Here is a 25,106-nt window from a genome sequence, read left to right on the forward strand (position 1 = left end):
CGGACCAGACAAAATGGAACAACATTTTTTTAAAGTACAGTTTTTGCTCTGGTACCGAAATTGGTACAGAAAACCACAAACTTAACTACTGAAATATTAGTACTGTGTCAACCAAGTTATAGGGTGTACAAACATATAACAATGATTTTGCAACTTTCATTTAGTATATAATTAAGGTGTATTTGTAACTAACTAAAAGTCTTAAAGTTTGCCTGTTTTTTGTTAGGATAATCCAAATGCATAAACTTTATATCATTTCTTGGTTACAGTGTTTATTTTATCTGAGGTGTGGTTTATGGCCTAGTTGCATGCAAAATCGATTTCAGTTTAAAGAATTGGCAGAATATTTGCAGATTCTGGGCCAGCTTTAGTTTGTTTATTTGCCTATTTCAGTTGTGTGGATATTCAGGATCATTTTAATTGATGACTCATTTCCTGCTAAAAACCCACCGATGCTGCGCTGGGAAGCATATTGAACATGTGCTTTGAAAGTAAGACATTTTATGCCAGGGTTTTGCTGAATAACCTGCCCATAATCACTCTCAGCGGATCCCAGGTGCATTCACAGACTTCATGTTTCCACTGTGTTTATTAGACTCAGTGGGTCTGGGCATTACCATGTGAGATTCCCTACCGATAGACGCAACCGGCCTATAAACACACACATGTTGCGCTGGCTTTAACTCAGCTTCCTCACGTACACGGGGTGTGGAAGAGTGTTTGGATGTAAGAGCCAGAACACTGGCAGAACACACATAGTTCATGTTTCTGTTTTTATAGAGACTCAAGCTCTTTTCTCATATATAAGAACTTCACTGCATTAAAAAAGGAACGGTTAGCTATTAGTCAAACGAGATCCACTAATTAAGTGGAACACATTTTTTTCTGCTTTCGATTAGGTTAAAGTACCCCAGCTCCCATCTCCCCTCAGCTGCAAATAATTCTGATAATTTGGCAGTGGCAAAATTCCTATTCTAATTATGAGCCGTATTCTAATTCTGCGGCAGTAATTCTCTTTTACTACTCCCCGAATCTCCTCTTGCTGCCTTTTTCTCAATGAAACACGTTTATGTGCATCTCACCCTGCCAGAAACAGGGAAATGGGGTTTCTTATAAAAGTTTGAGATGTGAAGATAATTATGGAAAACCAAGGCAAGATATAAATCTACATTGTATTGTAAAATATTTGTTGAAAACAGGATGCAAGTGGCCAAAGAGAATGATATCCAAAATTATGCTGAAATTATCTGTGGCTTTGTGGGAAAAGAGACTGTTGGTTTAAATAGCATCTGGGGACTGTTGGTTTAAACATCACAATGATTATTGATTATTAGGCTATTTATTATGTGCTGGGGTATTTTAAGATTTAAATTTGGTTACATAACATCCCGTTGTTGATACACTAAAGCATCAAGTTACCGTGAATCTAACTGATGCTGCTGAGGCCCTGACTGATGTGACAAAATTCCAGGGTTACATGTAGTTTATTATGAAAGTGTGTAGCCACAGATACTGACACGAAGTTTGAATGTTCTTACATGTCTGTAGTTCTCTTCTCTATGATAACTGTTAACGTTCAGAATAAAGCCCTGCTGTCTCTCTTCACTTGCGCATTGCTTTAGATCAACTGACATCAAAGCTGCGCTTCTCACTGCTGACTGTAAAGTGAACGTTATCTGCTTGAGAATAGTTGTGTAAAACTCATCCTTGTGTAAAGGATTATTAATATACACACTTTGTCTATACTACATCTTAACGTTATGCCATCAATCACCATGCACAGCTATTTTCAACCTATCACACATACAGACAAAAGCACTTACATACTCCATTGACTTTTAGTTCAGCTGGGGTTAAATATAGTCTCTCTCGGGCTGGATCACTATGTTCTGTATTAATGCTTTAATTAGAACACAGAAACATCAGACTCATAATAGTTTTAGGATGGATCTCTAAATAAGCGTCAAATGAAAAGAATCAAAGGTCTCTGTGATGTCATGCAAGCAGGTTTATTGATTGAAGCTTATATTAGAAAAGGGGTTTAACAAAATATTAATAATACATAAAAATATAAAATGAAAAATAATAAATAAATATGAAATGAAAATGCACTAAATTTTACATTAATATTAAATAAACAAATATTTAGGGGAAGTTTAATCAGTCGAATGATTCTGCTGAGATAGGTGTAGTAACACAGGCACACGTTCTGCAGGCTCAAATACGTGACTTTGCCTACATTTCTCCAAAACCTGAAATGCATTGTTTCAGGTAGCTTTTGCTGCACTTTTCAGATGAAACGTCCGCAAGAGTTTTTTTTTTTTTTTTTTTTTTTTTTTCACAGATGCAGGTTTATTGAACAATTGAAATTTACCTGTGGGTTACATTCTACAATTTTTTACACACTGAATTGTTTGTAGCACGTTTCACGGCACGTTCAGAGTGAAATGTCCAGTGACTTGCACTAAATAGCATATTCAGTTTCCTCTGAAAGAACATTTTATTACATTGGTTGTTGTATGAATCACAGCAGTTTGTAAATGAATGTCCAGTGTGACGCTAAAATTAACCTACCGCCTACACTACCCTAAACCTATAATTAACAAAAGCTGTAAAAGTGCAGTGCTTTATCAGGTAAACTACTGAGCAAGTTTATTACGTCAAAAATGTCATACATATTGCACTGGTTATGTGATGCAAATGTCAAAATGTATTAGTTTACAAATCATGCAATATGGTAATATTCTGTTTTGGTCTCTTTTTGGTTTTTGGATTACTTCTCTTTTCCTGGTTCCTATGTTTATTTTACAGAATGTCTTCTTTAGTTTCCTATTGTGTTTGTTACTATAGCTATTGTGTCCACCTGTCCCTTGTTACATCTATTAAGTCTATTTAGTTGGACTGTTTGGAGTTGGTCTTGCCCATGCCCCTGCCCCTTATGTAGATTTGCTCCCTATGAGCACGGATAATAAAATTGACTCACTGGCTCCAGCAAGTCCCCAATCTCCTTTGTTGCTGTTTGTCCGTCCTAGCTAGGGATGACACAATACCATGATTTTCCAGAATAAGTCTGATCCGATACTTTTATTTTTAGTACTTGCTGATACCAAGTACCGATTTAATAATAAAAAATATATATATATTGGCCAGAGAAACCAAAAGAATATGAATCAAATTAGTTGGCTTAGCAAATAGATATCTCCTTCGGTTATTTTCATGCCTAATTATGCCTGTTACAGTATTGTATAAGCTACTGTTACTTTCACTGTTCATTTTATTGTTCTATCATATGTATCTTTAATTTAATAGCACAGTGAATATTTATAGCTGCTCCCAGCAGGGCTCAACCAGTCAAGAGCAGTGAGTGGAGAATTTTAACGAGTGCACAGTATCAGGCCCGATACCCATACTGTATCCGTATCGGTGCATCCCTGGTCCCAGCCTCAAGTCTCCTTTGACACCACTGGACCCACCAAACCTCCCACTCCCTCCTCCACTGACAACTCCATTCAGTTCCTTGGTCCTGCCTCTGCTGGCTCTCTTCAGCCCCTGACTCCTCCTTCAGTGACCCTGTCCAGCTACTCGGATCCACTTTGGAATTCCTGGTCACCAGCTTTACTAGGGATGTCCCGATCAGGTTTTTTTGCCCTCGAGTCCGAGTCCGAGTCATTTGATTTTGAGTATCTACCGATACCGAGTCCCGATCCAATACTTTTATAATACATAAAAAAGAATAAAGAAGAGCGAAAAAAAAAGATCCAGGATGTTCCTTATTTTTTATTTAATTCACCTTTTAACATTCAACAACTCTGTTAACAAACAGAGCACTTCTGTGAGGTAGCTTGAACAATCAAGTAATAAATAACATAAATTCTTCACTTTTGGACTTAGTGCAACAGTAAATATAAAAAAGTAGAATATATAAACAAATAGCCTAGCACCTCAACTTAAAATACCCGGCAGGCATGTAAACAAATAAAAAAATAAAAGTGCCACAGTTTGCAAAGCCAGTAATGTGCTTTTAGGAACAGCACTCCTAACTCTTACGCCAGTTTCACACTGCACGCGTTAGCAGAGAGTAAGCACCGCATATTTTTTTCGGCGCCCATGTTAACAGATTAGAGCATTCACACCGCACACAGAGGCAGCGCGGCAGCGCATAGCAGGAGCAGAGTAGAAGCAGCAGTGCCGTGATCGTTTCGGCGCCGAGTCTATTTTTGCTGCGCCGCTTACGCTGAATTAAAGTGACAATGCATTAATCATGGCCAAAATACACCGCAGTTTTATCCAAAAAATGCATTGATGATATCTATTGTTTTAAACAGTCAATCAAATGACCAACAGCAATTTAAAAAGAAACCAAATGTCCAAAAACAAACTTGTTGCCAGAACAATAAAAACAAAGATGAACCAAAAGTTATATAAATGAAATTATTAATAAAATAAGCTTCTTGACAAGTCTTTTCTCTTAAATGTATTTGAAAACGAAATAAAGCAATGCCAACTTATCCATTAGAGTACTCTGTCTGTACACAACCCGCGGTTCAGCCGCGCGTGACAAACGCTGCTAGTCTGAAAGCAAAACGTGCCTGTCCTGCTCCTGCTCACCATACGCACTGCTCTTGCGCTGCTTACGCTCTGCTAACGCGTGCAGTGTGAAACCGGCGTAACTCTGTGCCACCGCATAACTATAGATGTGTAAAAAAATAATGAGAATATATATACATATATATCCGAGTCCTGATCGGGAGATAACGTCCGATTCCGATCGAGTCTGAAACCACGTGATCGGGCCCGATTTCCGATCACGTGATCGGATCAGGACATCCCTAAGCTTTACCCTGTTGTGTCGATGCCCTGGCTTTACCTTGAGCCTCCAAGCACTGGACTCCACCTCGGCCATCTGACTCATCGGCTTCACCCTGCCTCCATTCTCCCTCGCCTCCACCGTTGTTCGTCAGCCCTCAAGCTCCGCCCTGGTTCCCTCGTCCCTCCGGCTTTGCCTTGGTCAGTCAACACCCTATTTGCGCCATGGACTTGCGGACCTCTGGCAGTGCCTCGTCACTCAACCTCTTCGGCTCCTTCCTTCCTGTTCCACTGTTTTCCTCACTCCCACCGGCTCCACCCCAGTCTGCTGAGCAATCGTCTACACCTCAGCCCTGCAAGCATGTGGCTCTGCCATGGCCCTCCAGACCCACGGTGTCACCCTGGGTCTTTTTCTCTTCAGCTTCACCTGACATGTTTTATGGGTACTCACTCCCACCGGCTCCACCCCAGTCTGCCGAGCTATCGTCTACACCTCAGCCCTGCAAGCATGTGGCTCTGCCATGGTCCTCCAGACCCACGGTGTCACCCTGGGTCTTTTTCTCTTCAGCTTCACCTGGGTCTCCACACCTCCCTGCTCCACATCACTCCATCAGATTCCTGGCTCCGCCCTGGCTCCTCCCTCGATCGGTTCTGCCTTGAGTCTGGCTCCTCTTTCCTCCGTCTCCTCCCTGGCTTTTCCATCTGCTGACTCCCACTTGGACTATTCCTTACTCTGCTTCCCCATGGACTCTTTCTCTCATTCCCTCTTGGACTCTTCCTCCCATTCCCTCATGGACTCTTCCCTCCTGCCCCTCCTCCAATGGACCTTTTTTGTCGTTGTTTTCTGATTTGAAACACCATATTCACAAATAGAGCTCCTTGTGTGAAGCAGACAAGAGGCTAGACTCAAAGTTCCAATAAGTTTTGACAATGGCATGTTAAAAAAAAGAAAGAAAACATAATAGGGACATATGATATTGGTTAAAATGGTACATTAATTAACTTAACTTAGTACATTTGTTCAGTATTTGACATGAATTATAATATATTGCATTTTGGGATTGGGTTATTTATGAAGCATGCATGCGATGATGCCTTATTTGCCGGCCAAAACGGGTTATTGTAGAAGTCAGCATAATGTTTCCTTGTTAAATAGGTTTTGCTTTCACTCTTTTTCACCCATCACCTCTAGTTTCATTTTTGACCCTCTTTAGCACTTTGTGTGACTCAATGTGTTCTCTGATGGAGGGGGTAAAAAGTGGCTTTGGCACGTTTACAAAACAATGTCTTTAGTCCAAAACAGAAAAAGTGAAAGCAAATAACTTAATTCTTCAAATAAAAAAAGACGTCCAGCTTTTAACTGACTCCAGATTTGAAGCAGTAACTAAAAGCACAGATAGTTCTCAGGGTTGCTGTGCTTTGCCTCACAGGCATTAGGCCATAAATCAATCCCACCTCACTGCACGTCTTTCCTGCCAACACACGTCATGACCTGCACCTACACTACACTTCACACTACTTGTAATAATTCTGACGTTTTCTTGCAATCTGTATTAGAGAAGAGTGGGTGCAATTAGTTTTGAGTCATTGGTAATTCATACAAACATTAGATTATTTAGATAGATTTTACCAAGATGATTTGTGATATCACTTACGTCCATATAGCACAAACATTGCAGGATGAGTTACAAGCCAAAGTTTAATTGACTTCAACCCTGAAGTTCAACCCTGACTGTGAACGATAGTGTGTAATAGTACAAAGTCTGAATGTAACAACACAGATGAATGTAACACTTTACCACCTTCTTTTCTCCTTCACATTTCAAAGACATGCTCTAAACTGTTTTCTGTTCACACTTTCTTTTAAACTAATCTCAAGAAATGGAACTATAGCAATAAAAATCGGTTTTGTGGCAACAACAGATTTCACATTGCATTAGACATTCTCTCTTGAAAAGCTAGTCTGCGCAGGCGGCTAAAAATACATCTGTTCATATATCATTGATACGTTCATTAGAGAGGGGATGCAAGTCAGAATGTATTTGCCGCTGTGGCGTAATGCGGCTTGACAGGGAAGCATCCCTGACACATTAACTCTGTCTAGGGTGTTGTGGATTTACAGAAGGTGTTTTGGTGTAGTGTGGATGTTTTAGTTCTGTATATGTTATCTTTCATATCTTAGTCAGCTGTGATTGCTTGAATGTTGCAGACACAGGTAGGATCGTACTCGATTATGATAGTGGAAAGTGTGTGTGTAATACTGTGTAGCAGATTTGGATCAGTATTATAATTTTTTTTAAGAAATGAATACTGATATTCAGTAAGGAAACATTCAATTAAATGTGGCAGTAAAGACATTTATAGCCTAATGTTAGAACATTTCAAATAAATGTTGTTCTTTAGAACTTTTTATTGCATCATGGTTTCAATATTGATAATGGTAATGGTACCATTGTACCTAATGGTAATGATAAAGGATCATGTGGCACTGAAGACAGGAGTAATGGCTTCTGAAAATTCAGATTTACATTTTACATTTATTAAAATAGAAAACAGTTATTTTGAATTGTAAAAATATTTCAAATAAATGATCAAATAGATGCAGCCCTGTTGACAATGAGACTTTCAAAAACGTAAAAACCGAACGATGTTGGGTTTTCATGTTTTATGGGGACTTTCCTTAGACATTATGATCTATAAACTGTACAGTATATTCTATCCTCTAATCCTTCCAATCACAGAAAAATTTCTGCATTTTTAGATTTTCAAAAAACATCACTATTTAAATATTTAATAACTAAGAATTTAATAACTTTTTCTCCTTTTAGAAATGCATTATTACCACTGCACATTGTCAAAATCACAACTAAGAACATTTTTGCTCTAATGATATTTGGACTTGGTAGCCACAGCTGTTAACATGGCCTGTTTTAAAATGTGATCTTAATTTTGTCCCCAGAACCAAAATTTGTAATAATTGCAATCAGACATGTTAAGTGAAAATTAAGTGAATTTTTTTTTTAATTCAATCATATTTATCCACAATGGCTCACAGCTTATAGAATCATATGTGTCGTCCCCAGATCTCACCGGCACAGTTTGCACAGGTCTAACGCTGTGTGTTGTGGGACGGCCGAGAGAACACGTCTGGCAGTGCGTCTCCTCCCGTCACTGCTCGATTTGTCCTGCCGTCCATGTCCTCATCTGTCTCAGATCAGTCTGAGCATTTTTCTTTTCATTGTAATGTGGTTTCCCCGTATGTACATGCATTACTGCAGCCAGTGGCTCTTTCTGCAGGCTCAACACATCCCCGTCAACAGGTGAGACATGCGTGACCACACACACAGAACAATCATTTGCAAACACAGTGTCAAGCTCATCATTATTCCAAACACACAAATACATGCAGAAATATTCCAGGAGAAAATATGCTGACCTTTACAAATGTCTGCTTACAATAATTCACTGGAAACACACTTGCACAAAAAAAAAAAAAAAAAAAAAAATCATGCAGGTGATTCATGCCCTGTTGTCATATGTTGTGCATGTGCATTTATATGCAGGCAAACAGACTCATACACGTGCATCTTTTACAAGACTTGTCTAAACTTTAACAACCTCATGAGGGGAAAGTCAGTTGATTATAACATGCGGTGGTACGGGCCTGTAAGTGTCCATTATTTGGAAAGAATTTAGCTTCTCCTATTGTGTGGACAGCGTTTCATCATAAACCCTGTGTGATACTGCACTGTGGTTCTGTTTAGCATGTGGTGTTAATTTAATTTATCATCCAGAAGTCGCTCAGTGAAAATTCTTATGCACCAAGTTGCGTTGTTGCCAAACAAATCCGATCATTAAATAATGGAAAACGACTGACAGAAGATGAGAGGAATGTAAAGAAGGACAGATGAGGGAGAAACAAGTGGAAAACACAGAGCCGGGGTCATAGGCTCATGACATGTTCCACATGTCTGTCCGTTTGTCCGCTGCGAGCGTTTCTCTACAGGGCTGGTGACCACAGTAGCGGTCAGAGATCAGCTGCAAACTGACAGCACACACACACACACACACGCTTGCACGCCCCGCAGTCATTAGCGTCTCTCTCTCACTCTACCCCACGCACATTTCATTACCCCCAGCATTCTCACAAATACCACCCCCCTCCACTCCTACACACACAAACACACTTCAAAATCAGCACACAACCTTGCAGTGCCAAATGAGTCCCACCCGTCTACACAACAACATGTGTTCTGTGGATTTTATTGCACCATAAGCATGTGGAAAAACCTCTTCATTACCAACACAGGTCCTGTTGTAAACGCTGGAGTGAGTTGTGTTAGGTGGCTAAATCTGTTGACGTAATTTACAGCAAAGCATCCTAACACAAACATGAAGAGTGCATTTCATATTTGACAATGGAATATAATCTAATCTGGAATTGTATCACATAACATAATATGCAGATCAAATCGGATTGAAACTTGAATTCAAGTTGAATCTCAGACTGAATAATACAGTATAACACAACTGAATCAAGTCGAGTCTCACATTGAGTTGAATTAAATCAATTTTAATTTGACTATAAATCTAAAATATCATCTTAAAACTGAAAATTTATTAGAAAGACATAACCTACAGTAAGTGTTGGAAAATGCTTGAGTAGAACAGCTGGAGTGGTGAACGTGAGCAGCAGAAATGGGCCGAATAGGTGAAATGAAGAGTGGAAGAGATTCCCAGGTAACATTAGAGGAGGATTAATGAGCAGAGAGAGGATGGTAGATTAGGAAAAAATATGAAACATTGTGTAAAAACATTACATATTAGTGTAAGTTCTTATACATTTTCACTTATTTTGTGCTGTTTTTTGATTTTCAATTAGATTTTCCCTCCTTTGCTTGCAGCTTTCATTATTGCTATGCATGTATAAACAGTTAACTTGGTTTTACTTTACATCATGCCTACAACTCTTAAACATAAACATTCTTCGTAGTTGGAAAAAGGTCATTTAGATTATTAAAATATTATTCATATAAAAAAATAAAATAAAATGGTTCTATTTAGAACTGTTCACTGAGAGGTTCTTTGGGAAACCCAAAATGGTCTTATTTGTCATCTCTGCAAATACCCCTTTAGGAACTTTGTTTTTAAGAGCGTAACAACACCACATACCTTGGAATTGATTAAGTTTACAATTTACACCCATTATATGAAGAATTATCATTTATTTTTTATTTGATAATCTTGCTAAATCATTTTCCCGTCATGTGTCTCTCGGGGCAGGTTTGGCTTGGGTGCCCACACGGTGGATCTGGTCTATCAGGGTTCGCTTCTATCTACCCTGGAGGAGGTTCTGCTGGTGCTGCTAGGCCCCCTGACCTTGAATGCAGCTACGCTACTGCTGCTCCTGATCAGATGGGGCTGTCAGCTAGCGTTTGGCTCACCGCCCTCCTTCCTGTCAAAGTTTATCATGGCTGCAGCAGTGTGGACAGTGCTGGACCCTCTGGCGGTCTTTGCTGTGGATGCCGTCCTGGGGGTAAGTCACTTAAAATAACGTGGACACTTCTGGACTGTATATAGAAGTTTCACATTATCTTAGCAAAGTCACTTCACAAATAAAACTGAATGTGAGAACAAGGATGAGATAGACAGACTGTAGAGAGAGAACATTATTCAGGATTTTAGGTGTATTTTTGGGAATGATGAATGGCATTTACATATGCCAATACACTGTACATTCAGAAGTTTAGATATATTAAGAATCAAACTTAGAATTGTAAACCTCATTCATATTGAAATGGATCTTAGAATATATTGTGTTATTATGCATATATAGTGTAATGATGATGAACCAATGAAGATGTGGCATAACTAAAAAAACATTGGCTGTTCCAAACACCCTTAATTTCAATTTATGGAAATATTCTATACTGTTTTTTTTTTTTTTTTTTTTTTTTTTTTTATCTATCAAGCTTTTTTATTGTTAAGTTTTCCCTTGTTAAAAGAAGTGCTCTTCAAATCTTGTATTTTCAAAAGACTGTACTTGCAGATAATATAATATAATGTGTAAAGTGTAGGCCTACTTAAAGATAGTACACTTTAATGCTGTACACTTTTAAAAATTGGACTTTGTAGTTATCAAATGAAAAGTTTGACTTAAAAGCACAGTTTACTTCATTATGTTTTAATAATCATTTCTCATGATTTAAAGAAGACACCTATTTTAAAATGTTTTGATAATTATACAATTAAAGAAACTTGGAAAGTAGCCTACTTGATTATGATTGTAAAGGTGCTCTAAGCGATGTTGGGTGACGTCACCTCTTGTTGACATTCGACCCTCCCTCCTCTTCATCCCGTCCCCTCCCCCTCCCTTCCGTGCTTCCTGAAACAGTCATGAACCATTTAGAAAAAACAAACTGGATTTACCCACCTGTCCAGCAAAAACAGAGCCACCTGAATTTCGGATTAGAAGCCCTTCTGTCTGCGGAGTTCTCGCCACCTTTTGAACGTTTTTCCAATGTAAATTTGGGACTTCACGTTCCTTCTCCTTTACCCTATTCTTTGTCATTTGTTCATCGGAACGTCGTCTCTTTGGTCGTGTGTCGGCCATATCAAAATTCTCAAGAATATACCATTTTTACGATAGTCGTTGTTAGGACATCTCTCCTCTAGCTAACTTTCCTCTTCATGCTTCTCTCTCCTCCACTCCCCACATACCCCCCTTCATGTGCACGCGCACTAACCCCCCCAACCCCCACCCCCAAATCATTCTTGTCGCTTATTGGCTGGAACACTGTTTGTTATGTTTCGTAGTCCAGGCTGGGCCAGTTTGTTTTTCTTGCCATTTGTGGAGCCTGGGCTGTCTACAGAGACCGTGTTTTTTTACAGTGTGTTCAGGGGACAGGCAGCTAGCGGATAGTGAGGAGATGTTCGCTGGATGTGACAAAAAATGTTTTGGCCTAAAAAACGTGTGACTTTGCTTAGAGCACCTTTAACTTTAGTGACCATAACTTGTATTGTAACATCCGATCCACCCCACCATCTTTGGCATCCACCAGGACTTACAGGACAGATTGTACAGAAATCCCGTAAAACTTTCCTGGTGAATGTGCAACAGAAATGTGGAGAGCAGTGAGGCCTGTTACAGAATATTGCCTGGATTTGCCAGAATTTGTGCCTAAGATGGGCCAACTTGAAAAAGGGGAGAATTGTTCTCCCTTTACAAATTATGTGTTCAACCAATTGAACCCATAATTTGGGTTAATTAATAATAACCCACCTATTCACTATTCTATTCTGCTGCTATTCCTATGGTGGTCAAAAATGTGCTGCATGTATTTCAATGAAATTAATGTACTATATTTTAGCTCGATAATGTTTTTTATTTAATATTTTGTATTTTCAGGGGATTTTATGGTTCTAAATTATATTTATACAGTAGTTATAATCCATTTATTCACTTTTTGAGCATAAACCACAAAATTTAATTTTCAACTTAAACTGTCATAAATCTTGAATGCTTTGGAGCACCAAGTAAAAAAAAAAAAAAAATTAAAAAGTAAACTTTAAAAAAAAGTTTAAGAATGTTACATTTATTGTTATGAAATAGAAATACTATTTTAACTTTTTATAAAAAAATATATATTTTCCAAAACTCATTTATGAGAACATCAAGACCATAAATCTAAACAAGTTGTTTTACAAATTTGAGCTTGATATCTAAAAAAATTAGCTTTCAGTAAGATTTAATTTGGGTGCAGTACCAAAAATTTCCACTAGATAAAATTTGTTTCCCATTTATTTCCAGTGCAGTCTTTTTCTTTCTTTTTTTACCGCGACTTAGTACACTTTTTTTTTTCTGGACCATTTAACCTTTTCCGAATCACGTCCATTATTATTATTTTTTTTTGTTTGTTTGTGTCTGTTCACATAGCAAGTGCCAAGTTTCTTACCATTCTGATAAGTTGAACAAAAAATGGTAACATTTGACAAATCAAAATGACCGAATAGCACCAGAGAGTTATATATTTACATTTTAAATGTGTGCGGCAGTTTTGAATTTGTAAAATATGTTTTGATTTTGTTTGGTCAGCGTCTATCCTACAGTGCAGAGGAACCGTTAGCAGATGCTGCCAAGCTTTACTGGCATTTCTTTCGAACGGAGCAGTCGGGTACAGCAGGCATCATCATCACACTTTTCCTGTATGGCGTCCACTGCATCCTCTCCTTCACTTTTCTTTATGTTTACATCCTCAGGTACAGTACTTTTAAAAGCAATCAAACAAACACAAAAATAAAAGTTTGTCAAGTTGTTCTGGACTTGACCCAGTGGATCAACTTGAATGTCTTATTTAATTTGTCACATGCCCTCATGCCACTGCAAATCATTTTGCTTAACTGTGAGCACTTTGAGAAATCAAAACTAGCCCTGAATCTCACTGCAAGATTTTAGTCATTTTGGTCTTCTTGGAATATGATTTTCTCAAGGAGTGTAATCCTGGATGAGCCCCAATTTACATTAAATTAATCCATAGCCAGAGACAACATAGGTAGGCAACACACGTACATTTAGAATGCAAAATAGGTGGTATGATAATAAGTTAAGTGGGAGAGACAAAAACGCCTGATAACACGAGTGCAAGAATTGGTCGCAAGAAGATGCTCTTCTCTGAACAGGGCATTCATTTTATAGGGGAACTCACCTGACCTTGACGAGGCGTTCTTTATTTGCCATTTTTAATTGTACAAGAGGGAGAGAGAAAACACAAGGCTTTTAGCAGTGCAACTGAGCAGAGGGATATATTATCATACACACACATTTACATTTAACAGACAGCAACCAACATTGTCTTATAGATATAATCAACTTGACATTTATTGATCTAGTTAACAGCAGCATTTCATGTTTGTATATAGTGTGTGTGGGGGGTGGAGGAAATGCTGATGTTGAGAGAAAAGACGTGAACATGAAAAAGCAATAAATTGTCTATCTCCGGAAACTAAATTTCACAATAAGAACAAAAATGCAGTATTCTCTTTTCCGTTGTACTTTGCTGTCAACTTATGAGTTTGTGTGTGACCTTCCTGGTGGAAGTGTCAAAAGTGTCAAAACACTGCAGTCCACACTATTCAGAGTCTGAGATTATGGCAGTGTATTTTTGGACAGGGAACCCCTTAGGGACATCCAGCCAATGAAGTCCTGTCCACCAGCACATAAGAATCATAAACAGGCTCTATCAAGAGCTTTCTGCTCATTATCATCATCTGACAGCCAAGTGTTGATGTAATGCAATTTGATTTAATACTCTCATGAAATTAAAGAATGAATAATCAGAGAAATGACATGAAGATGAGCTCAAATCACCTTCACAGGGTTTGTTAATATGCATGACAGACACAATGAACATTGGGGTTTCCGATTATATTGCCAGGCAGCAAATTGTAGTGTTTTAGCTTTACTGCCTTCTTGAAATGTTCATGATTTCTTTTCTTTTTTTTTTCTTTTTTTCATGAAATGAAATGTTCATGAAATATTACAGAAACATGCATTAAGAAAATTAATAGGCTCAATTTCGAGTTTTCATTGTTTGAATTGCTTCTATTGGGTGAGAGAAAGATGCACAAAATCATATTAACACAAATGGAAATCCTTTGATGTTAAGGCTAAATTTGGACCAAGAAGTCAAGACATACACATGTTAGATATAGATATGACATCAACTGTTCATGGATCACTTTTCATGTTTGAATTTTTAGGTCTGTAATCACACACTGTAGCTTTAAGGTCTGGAAATAAAACAAAGGACCCAAAAGTGTAACAACCTGATTTTCCACTAATCAGTGTAGAATGGTCTCAGAGAAAGAGCTTTCATCTTGTTTCTCAATGGCTGGGCTTATATCCCACACTGGATGGACGACATTAAGTGTCAGCCGTAGAGAAGGGTAATGTCTCATGCCAGTGCATGGCTCTAGGATGGCAGGGTTGGCGCATGTAACATGGGTTAAAGCTGACGAGTGGCTGTGCTGTGTGAATGTAGGCCAGCAGTCTGATTGTGAGTAGGCTTGCACGTTTTTATGGGTTATCTGCTTCTATTCACTGTGTGGAGAGAAGCACTGACACAGTGCCTGACCTATTTCTAAAATAATGCCTGAGGCTACACGTATAGATAGAATGAACTGTTATCCGTTTTTAATTACATTTTAGCAAGCCCTGATTCACTCCCTGCAAAGCCGGAAAGAGGTATGTTTTGCATTTTATCATTATATATGTTGGAAAATATATAAACACAATCAGACATTTGATGTGGGTCCATTAGTGAGCATGTTATTCTGAAATAAGAGGAGAATAGTAGCACAACTGAAGTGTCTGTTTTAAAGCAGTGAATGAATGGTTCTCCTGCTCAACATCTGGTTGGTTGAGAGGCTTTCAGGCTGACATTATCATTGGTTAAGAGGCAGACTGATCCGAGAATGTGCTAGTTCTCCCGGGGTCTTTGTTTAATTCCCGATTAATTTCTTTGCGCTGAAATTTTGTCAGGAATATTTTATGGATAGTTTCAAATGTTTAATGGTGGGATTTATCAATCCTGCTCCTTCCTTCCTGCAGAGTTTAGTATCTAAAACACTTGTCTGTAATTTTTAATAACACTTAAAACATTATTGTCTTATCCGGTGCTTTAAAGGTAAATCTTCGTGAGCAGGACTGAGCACCACTGGTTCATGGGATGTCATGGTTTCCCATTTATAGCTTAATCTGACCTTGGAATAGTTCTTTAACTGTTAGCTAGATGAAACAACAGATGTAAATGGACTGCTTCAGATTTATTCAAATGTCTTAATTTATCATTGAAAGGTACACTTGAAATGTACTTACAACTGTTATTGCTGGGTGTGAGCAGGTCATATTGACTAGGCACAATAACCCTCATACAGATTCTGTGAACTGTGTCTTTCTTTGGATGTCCCTCCTTCTGGATTGTTGTTGCCTTTTGATGCAGTCACGTTGCTGTCTCAGGTCCAGGCTCACATTTTGAGCAGGTGGCTAAGAGCAGGACTGCAAGTTATATCCAGCACATCCAGAAATGTTTGATGAATAGCAATGGACGTTTCTCACTTTAATTTGCCTGGAGTCCAGATTTGGACCTAGAGTGGCAATGGAGTGTTGGAGGGATGTTCAGAAACAGGAGCCTTCCAGAAACAGAAAGACTTAGAAGAGCACTGAAAATACCATTATCCTTACTGACTTTTTTTTTCTTCAATCCAGTGAACAGGCTTATAGAGTGATCATAGAGTTTACTAGAATAATCTTTCAGGGAACGACAAGGTTGGAGGTATCTCTGGTTCTGGAATTGAGGAGAAGGATCCATGACCATGGGCCTCCCACCACCATGCCAGGATCACAGTTAGCAAAACCTTCCACAGCAACCAAATATTGCTGCAAACTATTATTTCTGTTTTCCAGCTTACCTTAGGCATCTTAAGCCATTGTTTTGTATCTTTTTCAAATACTAAAAGCATCATCACTGGTCATGCACTGTCTACAATAAATCCCTGCCATAATTTAAAATGAAAATATGATTGGATGAATATTAGTTCACATATGGTTACTAAGTATGTAATAGAATATGTGTACATTGGTAATTGTTCATCATTCATGAATGGGTTACCTTCATTTATTCATGCATGCTTAAGTCCGATGTATATGCCTCAGCAAAGCAGTCATCACATGCTTCTTTCCCATGATAGAATGATGGATCAATATATTCCACAATATGTTTCAGTTATATTTCAAATCATATTTTAGAGTTTGTTTGTTTTTTTACTGTTTTTCATCTTTTATACTTTGCATGGTAAATGTTTCTGGAGTGCTCATTACCCTTTGAACAAGAATAATCTCTTTTCTGTATCGGAGGGTCATAGGCGTTTTGAAGAGAAGCCAAGCTGTGTGTTTTTATGGCTGTTGATTCATGTGCTGAGTATGTGAGATGTCTGAGGAGATTCAATATCAATAACCACACTGTAGTAGTCATATGACTCAATTCTTTGTCACCAGACAGAGATTCAGATGCCTCTATATGCTCAACTTCTTTGAAGAACATTAGGATCAATGTATGATCTGAAGAGACAACCTTTCCACAAAAACACAAACAAACAAGCCTCCTACACTACTTGTAGAATCTAGCATACTCCCCAAGTCACTCATGGCACCTTCTCTTTGACTTTCTCTTTGACTTTGTTTACTTGAGTATAATATAGGGGAGAAGAAAATAAAATGTTATATTTTAAAATATAAAATAAATGAGTTAACAAATGTGTCAAACCTTCTACCGTAGACTAGAGCCGCTTCTGTTCTGCCGGTTGACATTGACAGGTCAGGCCTGCTTCTCTGCCGAGCTGAGGCTCATCAGAATTTCACTGTGTTGGAAAGGTCAGATGAGCTGTTCGTCAGACGGTAACAGCCTTGACAGCAAAATGACCAGGATGTGACAAGGTGGAATAAAACCCGTTTGAACTCTGAACCTCTGTCCTGCAACTTTGCAACAAACCAAGAATTAGTTAATTGATTTATCAGTTAATCATTTACATGCCATTCCAACCTCTTAATAGTTGCTATATTCCAACAGCGTTGTGTGAGGAACAGATCGGAAATTAAGTTGATATTCACTGGGGGCTCTCAAATATCATTCACACTTGTGCTCAATTAAAAACAGCTGGATGTACATCATTAACAGTGAATGCCATTGGTTCTTTCATGTCACGTGACAGAATAGGATACAACACAAGGTGTGTTTGTACATTTCTTTTTGTAACAACAACATGATTTTCATTTCATAGTTAAGTATAAAAATTAAATTGGTTGAAAATAAGTTTGTTTGTTTTTTTTTGTTTTTTTTACAAAAAAATCAACTTATGCATTTCAAAAGCAACAATATACACTGCCATTTTAAAATTAAGTGTTAACTTTTCTTTTCTTTTTTTTTCATACAGACTTCACAATGATGGGAGACTGTTAGATATCTACCAACGCCTCCACAGCACTGAGGGAGCATTCTTTATTCCACATGACATGGAGGTCTCCAACCAGGAGCTCAATTACATTGTAAAGAAGGCAGAGCAATGGAGAGGCTTCAATGGAGAGAGACGCAAGGTGAGTCTGTGGAAGTTCTGTTTATAGTGGTAACAACCAGCACTGAACACTGGGCTTCAAAGAGAATATCTTCTTGCAAAAAGGCGATCCAGCTGCCATGGGCTGCATTGCCACAACGCTTGACTGTTGCAAAGCTCTTCTCAAGTCTTAGGCGCTTAATTGGATTAATGGCTGTTTTAAAGAAGATGGGCAAAATGGTAGTTGATACTAATCCATCAGATTGCCTCTGCAAAAGATTTCTGTCTGTCTGATGGCTTGTAGATGCCCGCTAGCATTTATGAGTAAGAAAGCCTTTGTGATGGTTTTCAGAAATGGACTGTCACGTTGAACTGTTCACTGAGCTTTCTAATATGCATTATAATTAACATAAAATGGAATCAAAGGATATAACGTTATTATTTCAAATCATTCTGTTTTCTTTAGTTACATTTATGAATGCCAAAAATTTGTCACAGAGGTTTTTAGCTAGTCTAATTAGTTGGGGCTAATTATCCAAAAAGGAATTCGGCTTGATTAATCCACGGAAATCAATTTCCAGCAATATTTCATTAAGAAAAAAGACCGCTCAATCAACAGAGGGACGCATGAGGACACACACACACACACACACACACACACACACACACACACACACACACACACACACACACACACACACACACACACACACACACACGTTCACAACTTGGGTGGCAACTCCTCTTTTAGTGTTCTTGATGAAGAAATGTTATTGGCTGTCAAACAAGTCATTAAAAAGGCATTCTGTAATTCCTAGCTCAAATCATAGACCTTTGCAAATCACGTTATTTTTCCAGCCCTTTCCAATGACCCTGTTTATGTTTTAGATTCCAAAAGTACTGCTACAGCTGTGGCAATATTAGTAATGAAGGTGCTACAAATTGGATACAGTTGTTTAGATTGTAATTAAGAAAACAGCATCGTTTAACCAACACGCATGCAAAATCTTTTTTAACTACAGCGGTCTTCATCCCAGAACTGCAGTCATAACCTCCTCTCTCATATTGGCCCTAATTTGCCGTTATTGAACTGATAAAATGCTAACACATTAAACACATTTGCCAGCATGATGAAAATTTAGGGTTATTGCATTTCACAATTTTTACATTATTCAGGCTGACGATTTTTCATTTAAATAAGACGGGCTAGGCCATTATTTCATAATTATTGTGGCAATTTCTCTATGCAAAAAAGGGTCACTTTCCCAACTCAGCAAAGACATATCCCTATTAAACTAATTTGCCTACTTGCAAATTTTTGTCATTTTTCCCTCATTAACTATTTATCAACACAGTAGGAAAAAAAATATATGTTGGAGGGGAGGGAGCAGCCAGACAGAGCTGAAACTAATATTTTGCAACTCTAATGATTTTTTGCATCCTTAATTAGATAGAATATGCTTGATATGATTAGGTCAGGATGTAGTAGTTTTCATTAAAAATAGATTTCAGAAACTGTATTCCAAATGTTCCCTCACAATTAAATAATGAATCCAGCACATTCCTTATTATGGACCCAATTAATATCGCAGAAAGAGGCATGATTTTAATAACAAGAGGCCACGAGGCCTTCATTAGCACAGAATGGGGGTGGAGAGAGCGTAGAAAACATTTACAGGTACAGATAGAGCCACAGGATGCTTGGAAACTTCAGAAAGTTTTAGCAGCTTGTTTGAATGCCTGTGGCAAATACATGTGCTGATCATTACGAATGAATATTACAATGTTGCAAAGATTGACATGCTTTGTCTTGGCCTCAACTCAGGGTTTCCAAATGCCCTGGTGGGGTGTGTGTGGGGGGGGGGGTATATTTACTAAATACCATCATTACAATAAATATAATTTATTATCATCTTTCTGAAAGATTTGTTTGTTTTATGTAATGCGAGTATTAGGTTGCATTTCAAAGGCCAGCTGTGTCTTGCAGTGTGACATGCTGTACTTTATCTAAAACTATTTTTCTAATGCCTCTACAATTATTATACATGCAGATTTTATGAGCTAATTAAGATACTACATGGAATTTATGCACTATTAAAAATATATTTTTCAGACCACAGACCATGTAAGTGGTTACAATTCACCTTTTTTTTTTTTTTTTTTTTTCTCTTTTTCTTGAATGTGCAAGGTTTCCGGTGTCATTTGTTTCCAGTTGTTTTATTTTCACATAATGACTCATTTATTGTCATAATCACACTGGATTGTAGCGCAAATAGTTTTACTGTTTACTGCACTTTGTTATTCTTCTAGCTATTTGCCTATAGCGGCCAATGAAAGTCATGGGAAGTCCCTCACATTCAAAGAAAATAGCTTACTTCCGTGTTGCAAAATAAGGTGGATTGAAATACTCTGTTTTTACGCCAAATCTCTGACCTAAAATAAACATACATATACATTTTAACTTATATCAGTGTCCATGCAATCTGTCATCTAGCATTTGGGTATAAGATTATTAAAGCTAATAATTTGCTCATTAAAGTAACTTGATTCCCACCTGATATGAAGCACATTCTTCTTTATAGAATAAAGAAACTGTTCTGACACTAAAACAGTCATGGGTAATTCATCATTAACACAAGTTTCTTCTTCCGAGCACTACGACAATAAAACAGTCCACAATAAATAATTCTGCTTGGTCTTATCATGATCAAATTCTGCACGTTTCATGGGGCGATCATAAAAACTAATCAGATTTTTTACTCTTTAATTAACTTCATATTATGGTTTATTTTCTTCCAGGCCATGTGATCAACATTATTACATTATTAACACATTGTCATACTAGCATTCAGCGGCAAAAAAAAAAAAAAAAAAAAAAAAAAGATTTGCATTTCATGAACACACAGCATGGTTAGCTATATTGTAGATTGTGGGTCTGTTGACTTTTTTTTTTTTTTTTTTTTTTTTGTGTAAAACTATACATTTCTTTGATGGTGATTACAACAGCATAGACTTTATGTTTTAACCAGACTCCTATAGTGTGTATATCTTGCAAAGGGGCCTAAAGTCAAAGTGTGTGGATAATGAGCTCATTAATTATGTATAGGCACTGCTGCAGATGGACCTCATTAATTGCGTGCCGTCACCTTCTTGATTACTGTACCTGGAAGGGAGGTGCTAATGTCTGCCGTGCTTAAGCAGGTAACGCAAACTGTTTTGTCACCGGCTGTGTGACAGTGACAGAGGAGTCCGGCGTCGCTGTAATCTTCACCGTAATTCACCAGAACGTTACGCTAATGGCTGCTGATAGCCCTGGAGATGTTTTCGCTACTGAATCGCATCGAGATTTGCGCTCTGTCGTGCTATTTGTCTCCACATGTCTCAGTAATGTCTTTCCACGGGCTGAATTTAGGGAACACCCAAGGTGCTTTGCAAAACAACTGACAGGGGGCCCAACCTGTCGCAGGAAGGAGAACACACGCATTGAAGATCTAATGACGGCCAGACTGCCACTCTCTTCCTGTGCACCCCCCACCACTCATCTCTCTGTCTCTCCGTCTGTAATTATTAAGACGGGAGTTACGTGGGACCTTTTCATGCTGTTGCTTTAGTCCAACTTTATGACGGCAAATTCATCATAGAACTCGCTCCAAGCTTCAAGTTGCCTTTGTTCACATGATGAAATATTGTCAACTATATGTTATATTTGAAAGTCAGAAAACCCTGATAATATTGTATTGTTTATTTTGGCATCTGCTTTTCTTCAAAGTACAGCATCAAGAACATCTTTGGGTCAAGTTTCTTTCCAAATGCAAATGAAAGTATAACAAATTATATGTTTCTGTAGAATTTTTTTTTTTTTTTTTTTTTTGCATTGTAAAATTGTGTTTATTACAATTAATCAAAACATATATATATATATATATATATCTGTAATTCTATACCAATCAGTAATTTTATTTTTATATTTAATAAACCAATACTTTTATTCAGCAAGGATCTGAATATCATTATATTGATACAAATGACAGCAGAACTTTCTGTTTATCAAATATATTAAGGAGATGCTTTTCAATGATAAGAATTGTTTAGGCACCAAATCAGCATATTTGATTGATTTCTGAAGGATCATGTGACACTGAAGACTGGAGTAATGACTGCTCAGCTTTGACACCACAGGAATAAATTACATTTTAAAATATATTAAAAAACATTTATTTTAAATTGTAATAATATTTCCCAAAATTACTGTTTCGACTGTAATTTTATAACCATATAAACAAATAAATGCAGCCTTGGTAAGCATTAGAGACTTCTTTCTAAAACATTACAACATTTTACTTACTCCCAACGTTTGAATAGTACCATATATTGTAGTATTACATTTAAAAAATATATTATTTTTTAAAGCTTGGCATTACTAGAAATATGTATATTTGTAGTTGTAGGTTTAGATTTGGAGTTGTTTTTATCTTATTTTCATGCTTGTTTTGTCTTATTTTAAGTCATCTTGAGGCCCGCTTGGAAGTTTGTGGAGGCCCCGGCCCCCCCGCTTAAGAACCACAGTTGAATGTCACAGTTCAAAAAATCCTGCATTTCCTTGAAAGCAAACCCATGTCATTGGCATTGATAGCTCCATGCTTTGATAATTTAGAGAATTAATCTTTTTTTAAATTTTTTTTTTTGATTTTAGTCCCACATACATTTGAGGGATTTCCCTGTATTCTCATTTTTGATTCGCACCTACAAAAGCTCACCTGCTGAGTAGCCGCCCATGACCGGCAAGCTCCGGAGACTCTGTCAGACAACAATGGGCCTAAAAAAAAAAAAACCTGGAAAAACATCCAAAACAGGAAGATAAACACAGGAACGAAGGGGGAAGATGCTCCGAATCTCTCCTGATATGGGAAGGGTCACAGGAAGGCACCTGCAGCCCTCCCCCTCCACTCCGCCAGCCTGTTTGCTTGCATTAGTTCTAAAAGCCGCTTCTTCAATTACAGGAGGCTATTAGTGGACAGTGCACAGAGGCTGCAGGGCCCCGGGCTACAGCGCCGCAGAACCGCACAACAGAGCTCAATACGACATGACTGCAGAGGGGACACGCCTGCCATGCAGAAAAGGTCAACGACTTTTGGTGGGCAGCAATGTGTGAAAGTGTTGCAGTCGCACAATGCTTAGAGAAGAGAGGGAGAATCTAGTCTGGATTTGTGAAGAGTGTGGAAGCCCTTCAGATGTTTCTTGGCTAATTTATTGCTTTTCTGGGTTTATAAAACTCATATCTCATCTGCAGTTTGGTTGCTGTTTTATGGTCATGAATAAGTCAGGATTTTATGATGGATGGGTAATCAGTAAAAACATTATCTTAGAGAGTGAGCAAGAGTTAGTTTGGTCACACGCTCGGAAAACATGGCAGCACCGTGATTGTTTTTATACAGCGCTTGTTTTCCACATACCAGGCTGGACGTTGGTTTTATCAGAGATGGACGTTTCTTTTAAATTTATCCGAACATACTGCACACGGTCAGCTGTCAAAACAATTGCAGCTGGGAGCTTGAAATTGAGTCCACATGTTTAGATAGATCCTGTAATCTCTCTCTCTCTCTCTCTCTCTCTCTCTCTCTCTCTCTCTCTCTCTCTCTCTCTCTCTCTCTCTCTCTCGTTCACTCATAACGTAAAACAGAAGGAACAAATTGGATGGCCAGTAAGTCATTGAACATTGTTTAAAGATGCAGCACAACAGGGATTTGTGAGAATATCACATTTTTAATATAAATCTTTTTTTTTTCCCTCTGTGACCAAACAAATTGTTTTCAGGCAACAACTTAAAGGGGGGGTGAATTGCTGTTTCATGCATACTGAGTTTTTTACACTGTTAAAGAGTTGGATTCCCATGCTAAACATGGACAAAGTTTCAAAAGTTAAGTTGTACGTTTGAAGGAGTATTTTTGTTCCAAAAATTGTCCTTCCGGTTTGTCACAAGTTTCGGGAAGTTTTTTTCGAGTATGGCTCTCTCTCACGTAAGAGAGGGCGGAATTTCCTTATATGGGTCCTAAGGGCACTTCTCCGGTAAGATCGCGGCCGCGCGCGCACTCGCAGACTAGAGCAAGAGAGTGAAAGCAGTTCGCCATCAAAGCGCCCTGCCCGGCTTTTGGGAAGTCAATGTCACCAAAGAAGTGTGTTTTTGGTTGCCAGGGCAAGACAACCCTGCACAGATTCCCAAAGAACCCAGCGTTAAGGAACCCGTGGCAGTTTGTTTTCCTGAGCATAAACGGAGTTGTGTAAGACTTTTGTTCCCTGCATTTCGACGATGATTGTTTTATAAACAAAGCCCAGATCTACGGATTTGCAGATCGTCTAATGCTTAAGGATCGATCAGTCACAATGATAAAGGTTTGCGGTCGTGCGTTGGAACCGGACGGTGAGTAAAACTGTTTGTTGAACAAATGTCTCTGTGTGTTGTCACTAGCTTGGCGCGTTAGCACAGCTTTAGCTTCGCCCACACGGCCCGCCCCCAGCCGCTCGTTTTTTTCCGGAAAGACTCGGTACAGCCTATCTTTATGTTAAAAATTTAATAAAACAAAATACTTTTTGGAGATATGAAGGATGCAATATTACTCTATAGGTACTCAAGATTAACAGGAGATTGAGTGAAAATGAGCATTTCACCCCCCCTTTAAACTGACCAACAGAGCCTCAGAACAGAGATGGTGTATCGCTAAAACACAAGAGTCACAAACAGAAGTGGACAAAAATGTATATTTCATATTTCTTAAATATGCTCACAAATCAAGATTTTTTTCCAAAGAATCAAAATATGTAATTTGACTAAAATTTGTAACAAGCTAAGAATCAGTTTAAGCTGAAACCCATTCATTTGTAAGAATCGTTGCCTATACAACGCTGTAGGTGGCAAGAATATTTGTGCTCGAACAAGCTGAAACCAAGAGTAAAGAAGAGACACTGATGTATTTTACCATATTGCTGTTGCCTCTGGTATTAGAGGTTCTGCTTTGTGTTGTCTCTAAAATCACCTTGTCGTAAAATCAAATTAGTTAGGAGAATGTTCCGCACACTCTTCATAACTAAGTTTTGGTGTATTGGTGGCTAATTTGTATAAATTCATATAAACTCCAAAGTAATAAAACATTGCTATATTCACGTTTATCTTTTCCGGAAAAAAATAAATACGCTTT

General features: G+C 38.1%; 1 protein-coding gene across 1 annotated transcript in view; it reads left to right on the forward strand.

The window, feature by feature from the left end:
* ofcc1 (orofacial cleft 1 candidate 1) overlaps positions 1-25,106 on the forward strand; it is a 99,786-nt gene that overhangs the window by 54,633 nt on the left and 20,047 nt on the right. The window contains exons 13-16 of the mRNA XM_079863676.1: positions 7,890-8,126; positions 10,090-10,342; positions 12,902-13,065; positions 17,797-17,956. Of these exons, the coding sequence (XP_079719802.1) occupies positions 7,890-8,126; positions 10,090-10,342; positions 12,902-13,065; positions 17,797-17,956 (814 nt within the window). The remainder of the gene's footprint in view (positions 1-7,889; positions 8,127-10,089; positions 10,343-12,901; positions 13,066-17,796; positions 17,957-25,106) is intronic.

This window comes from Squalius cephalus (genome assembly GCF_949319135.1).
Source record: "Squalius cephalus genome assembly, chromosome: 25".
Classification (NCBI taxonomy): Eukaryota; Metazoa; Chordata; class Actinopteri; order Cypriniformes; family Leuciscidae; genus Squalius; species Squalius cephalus.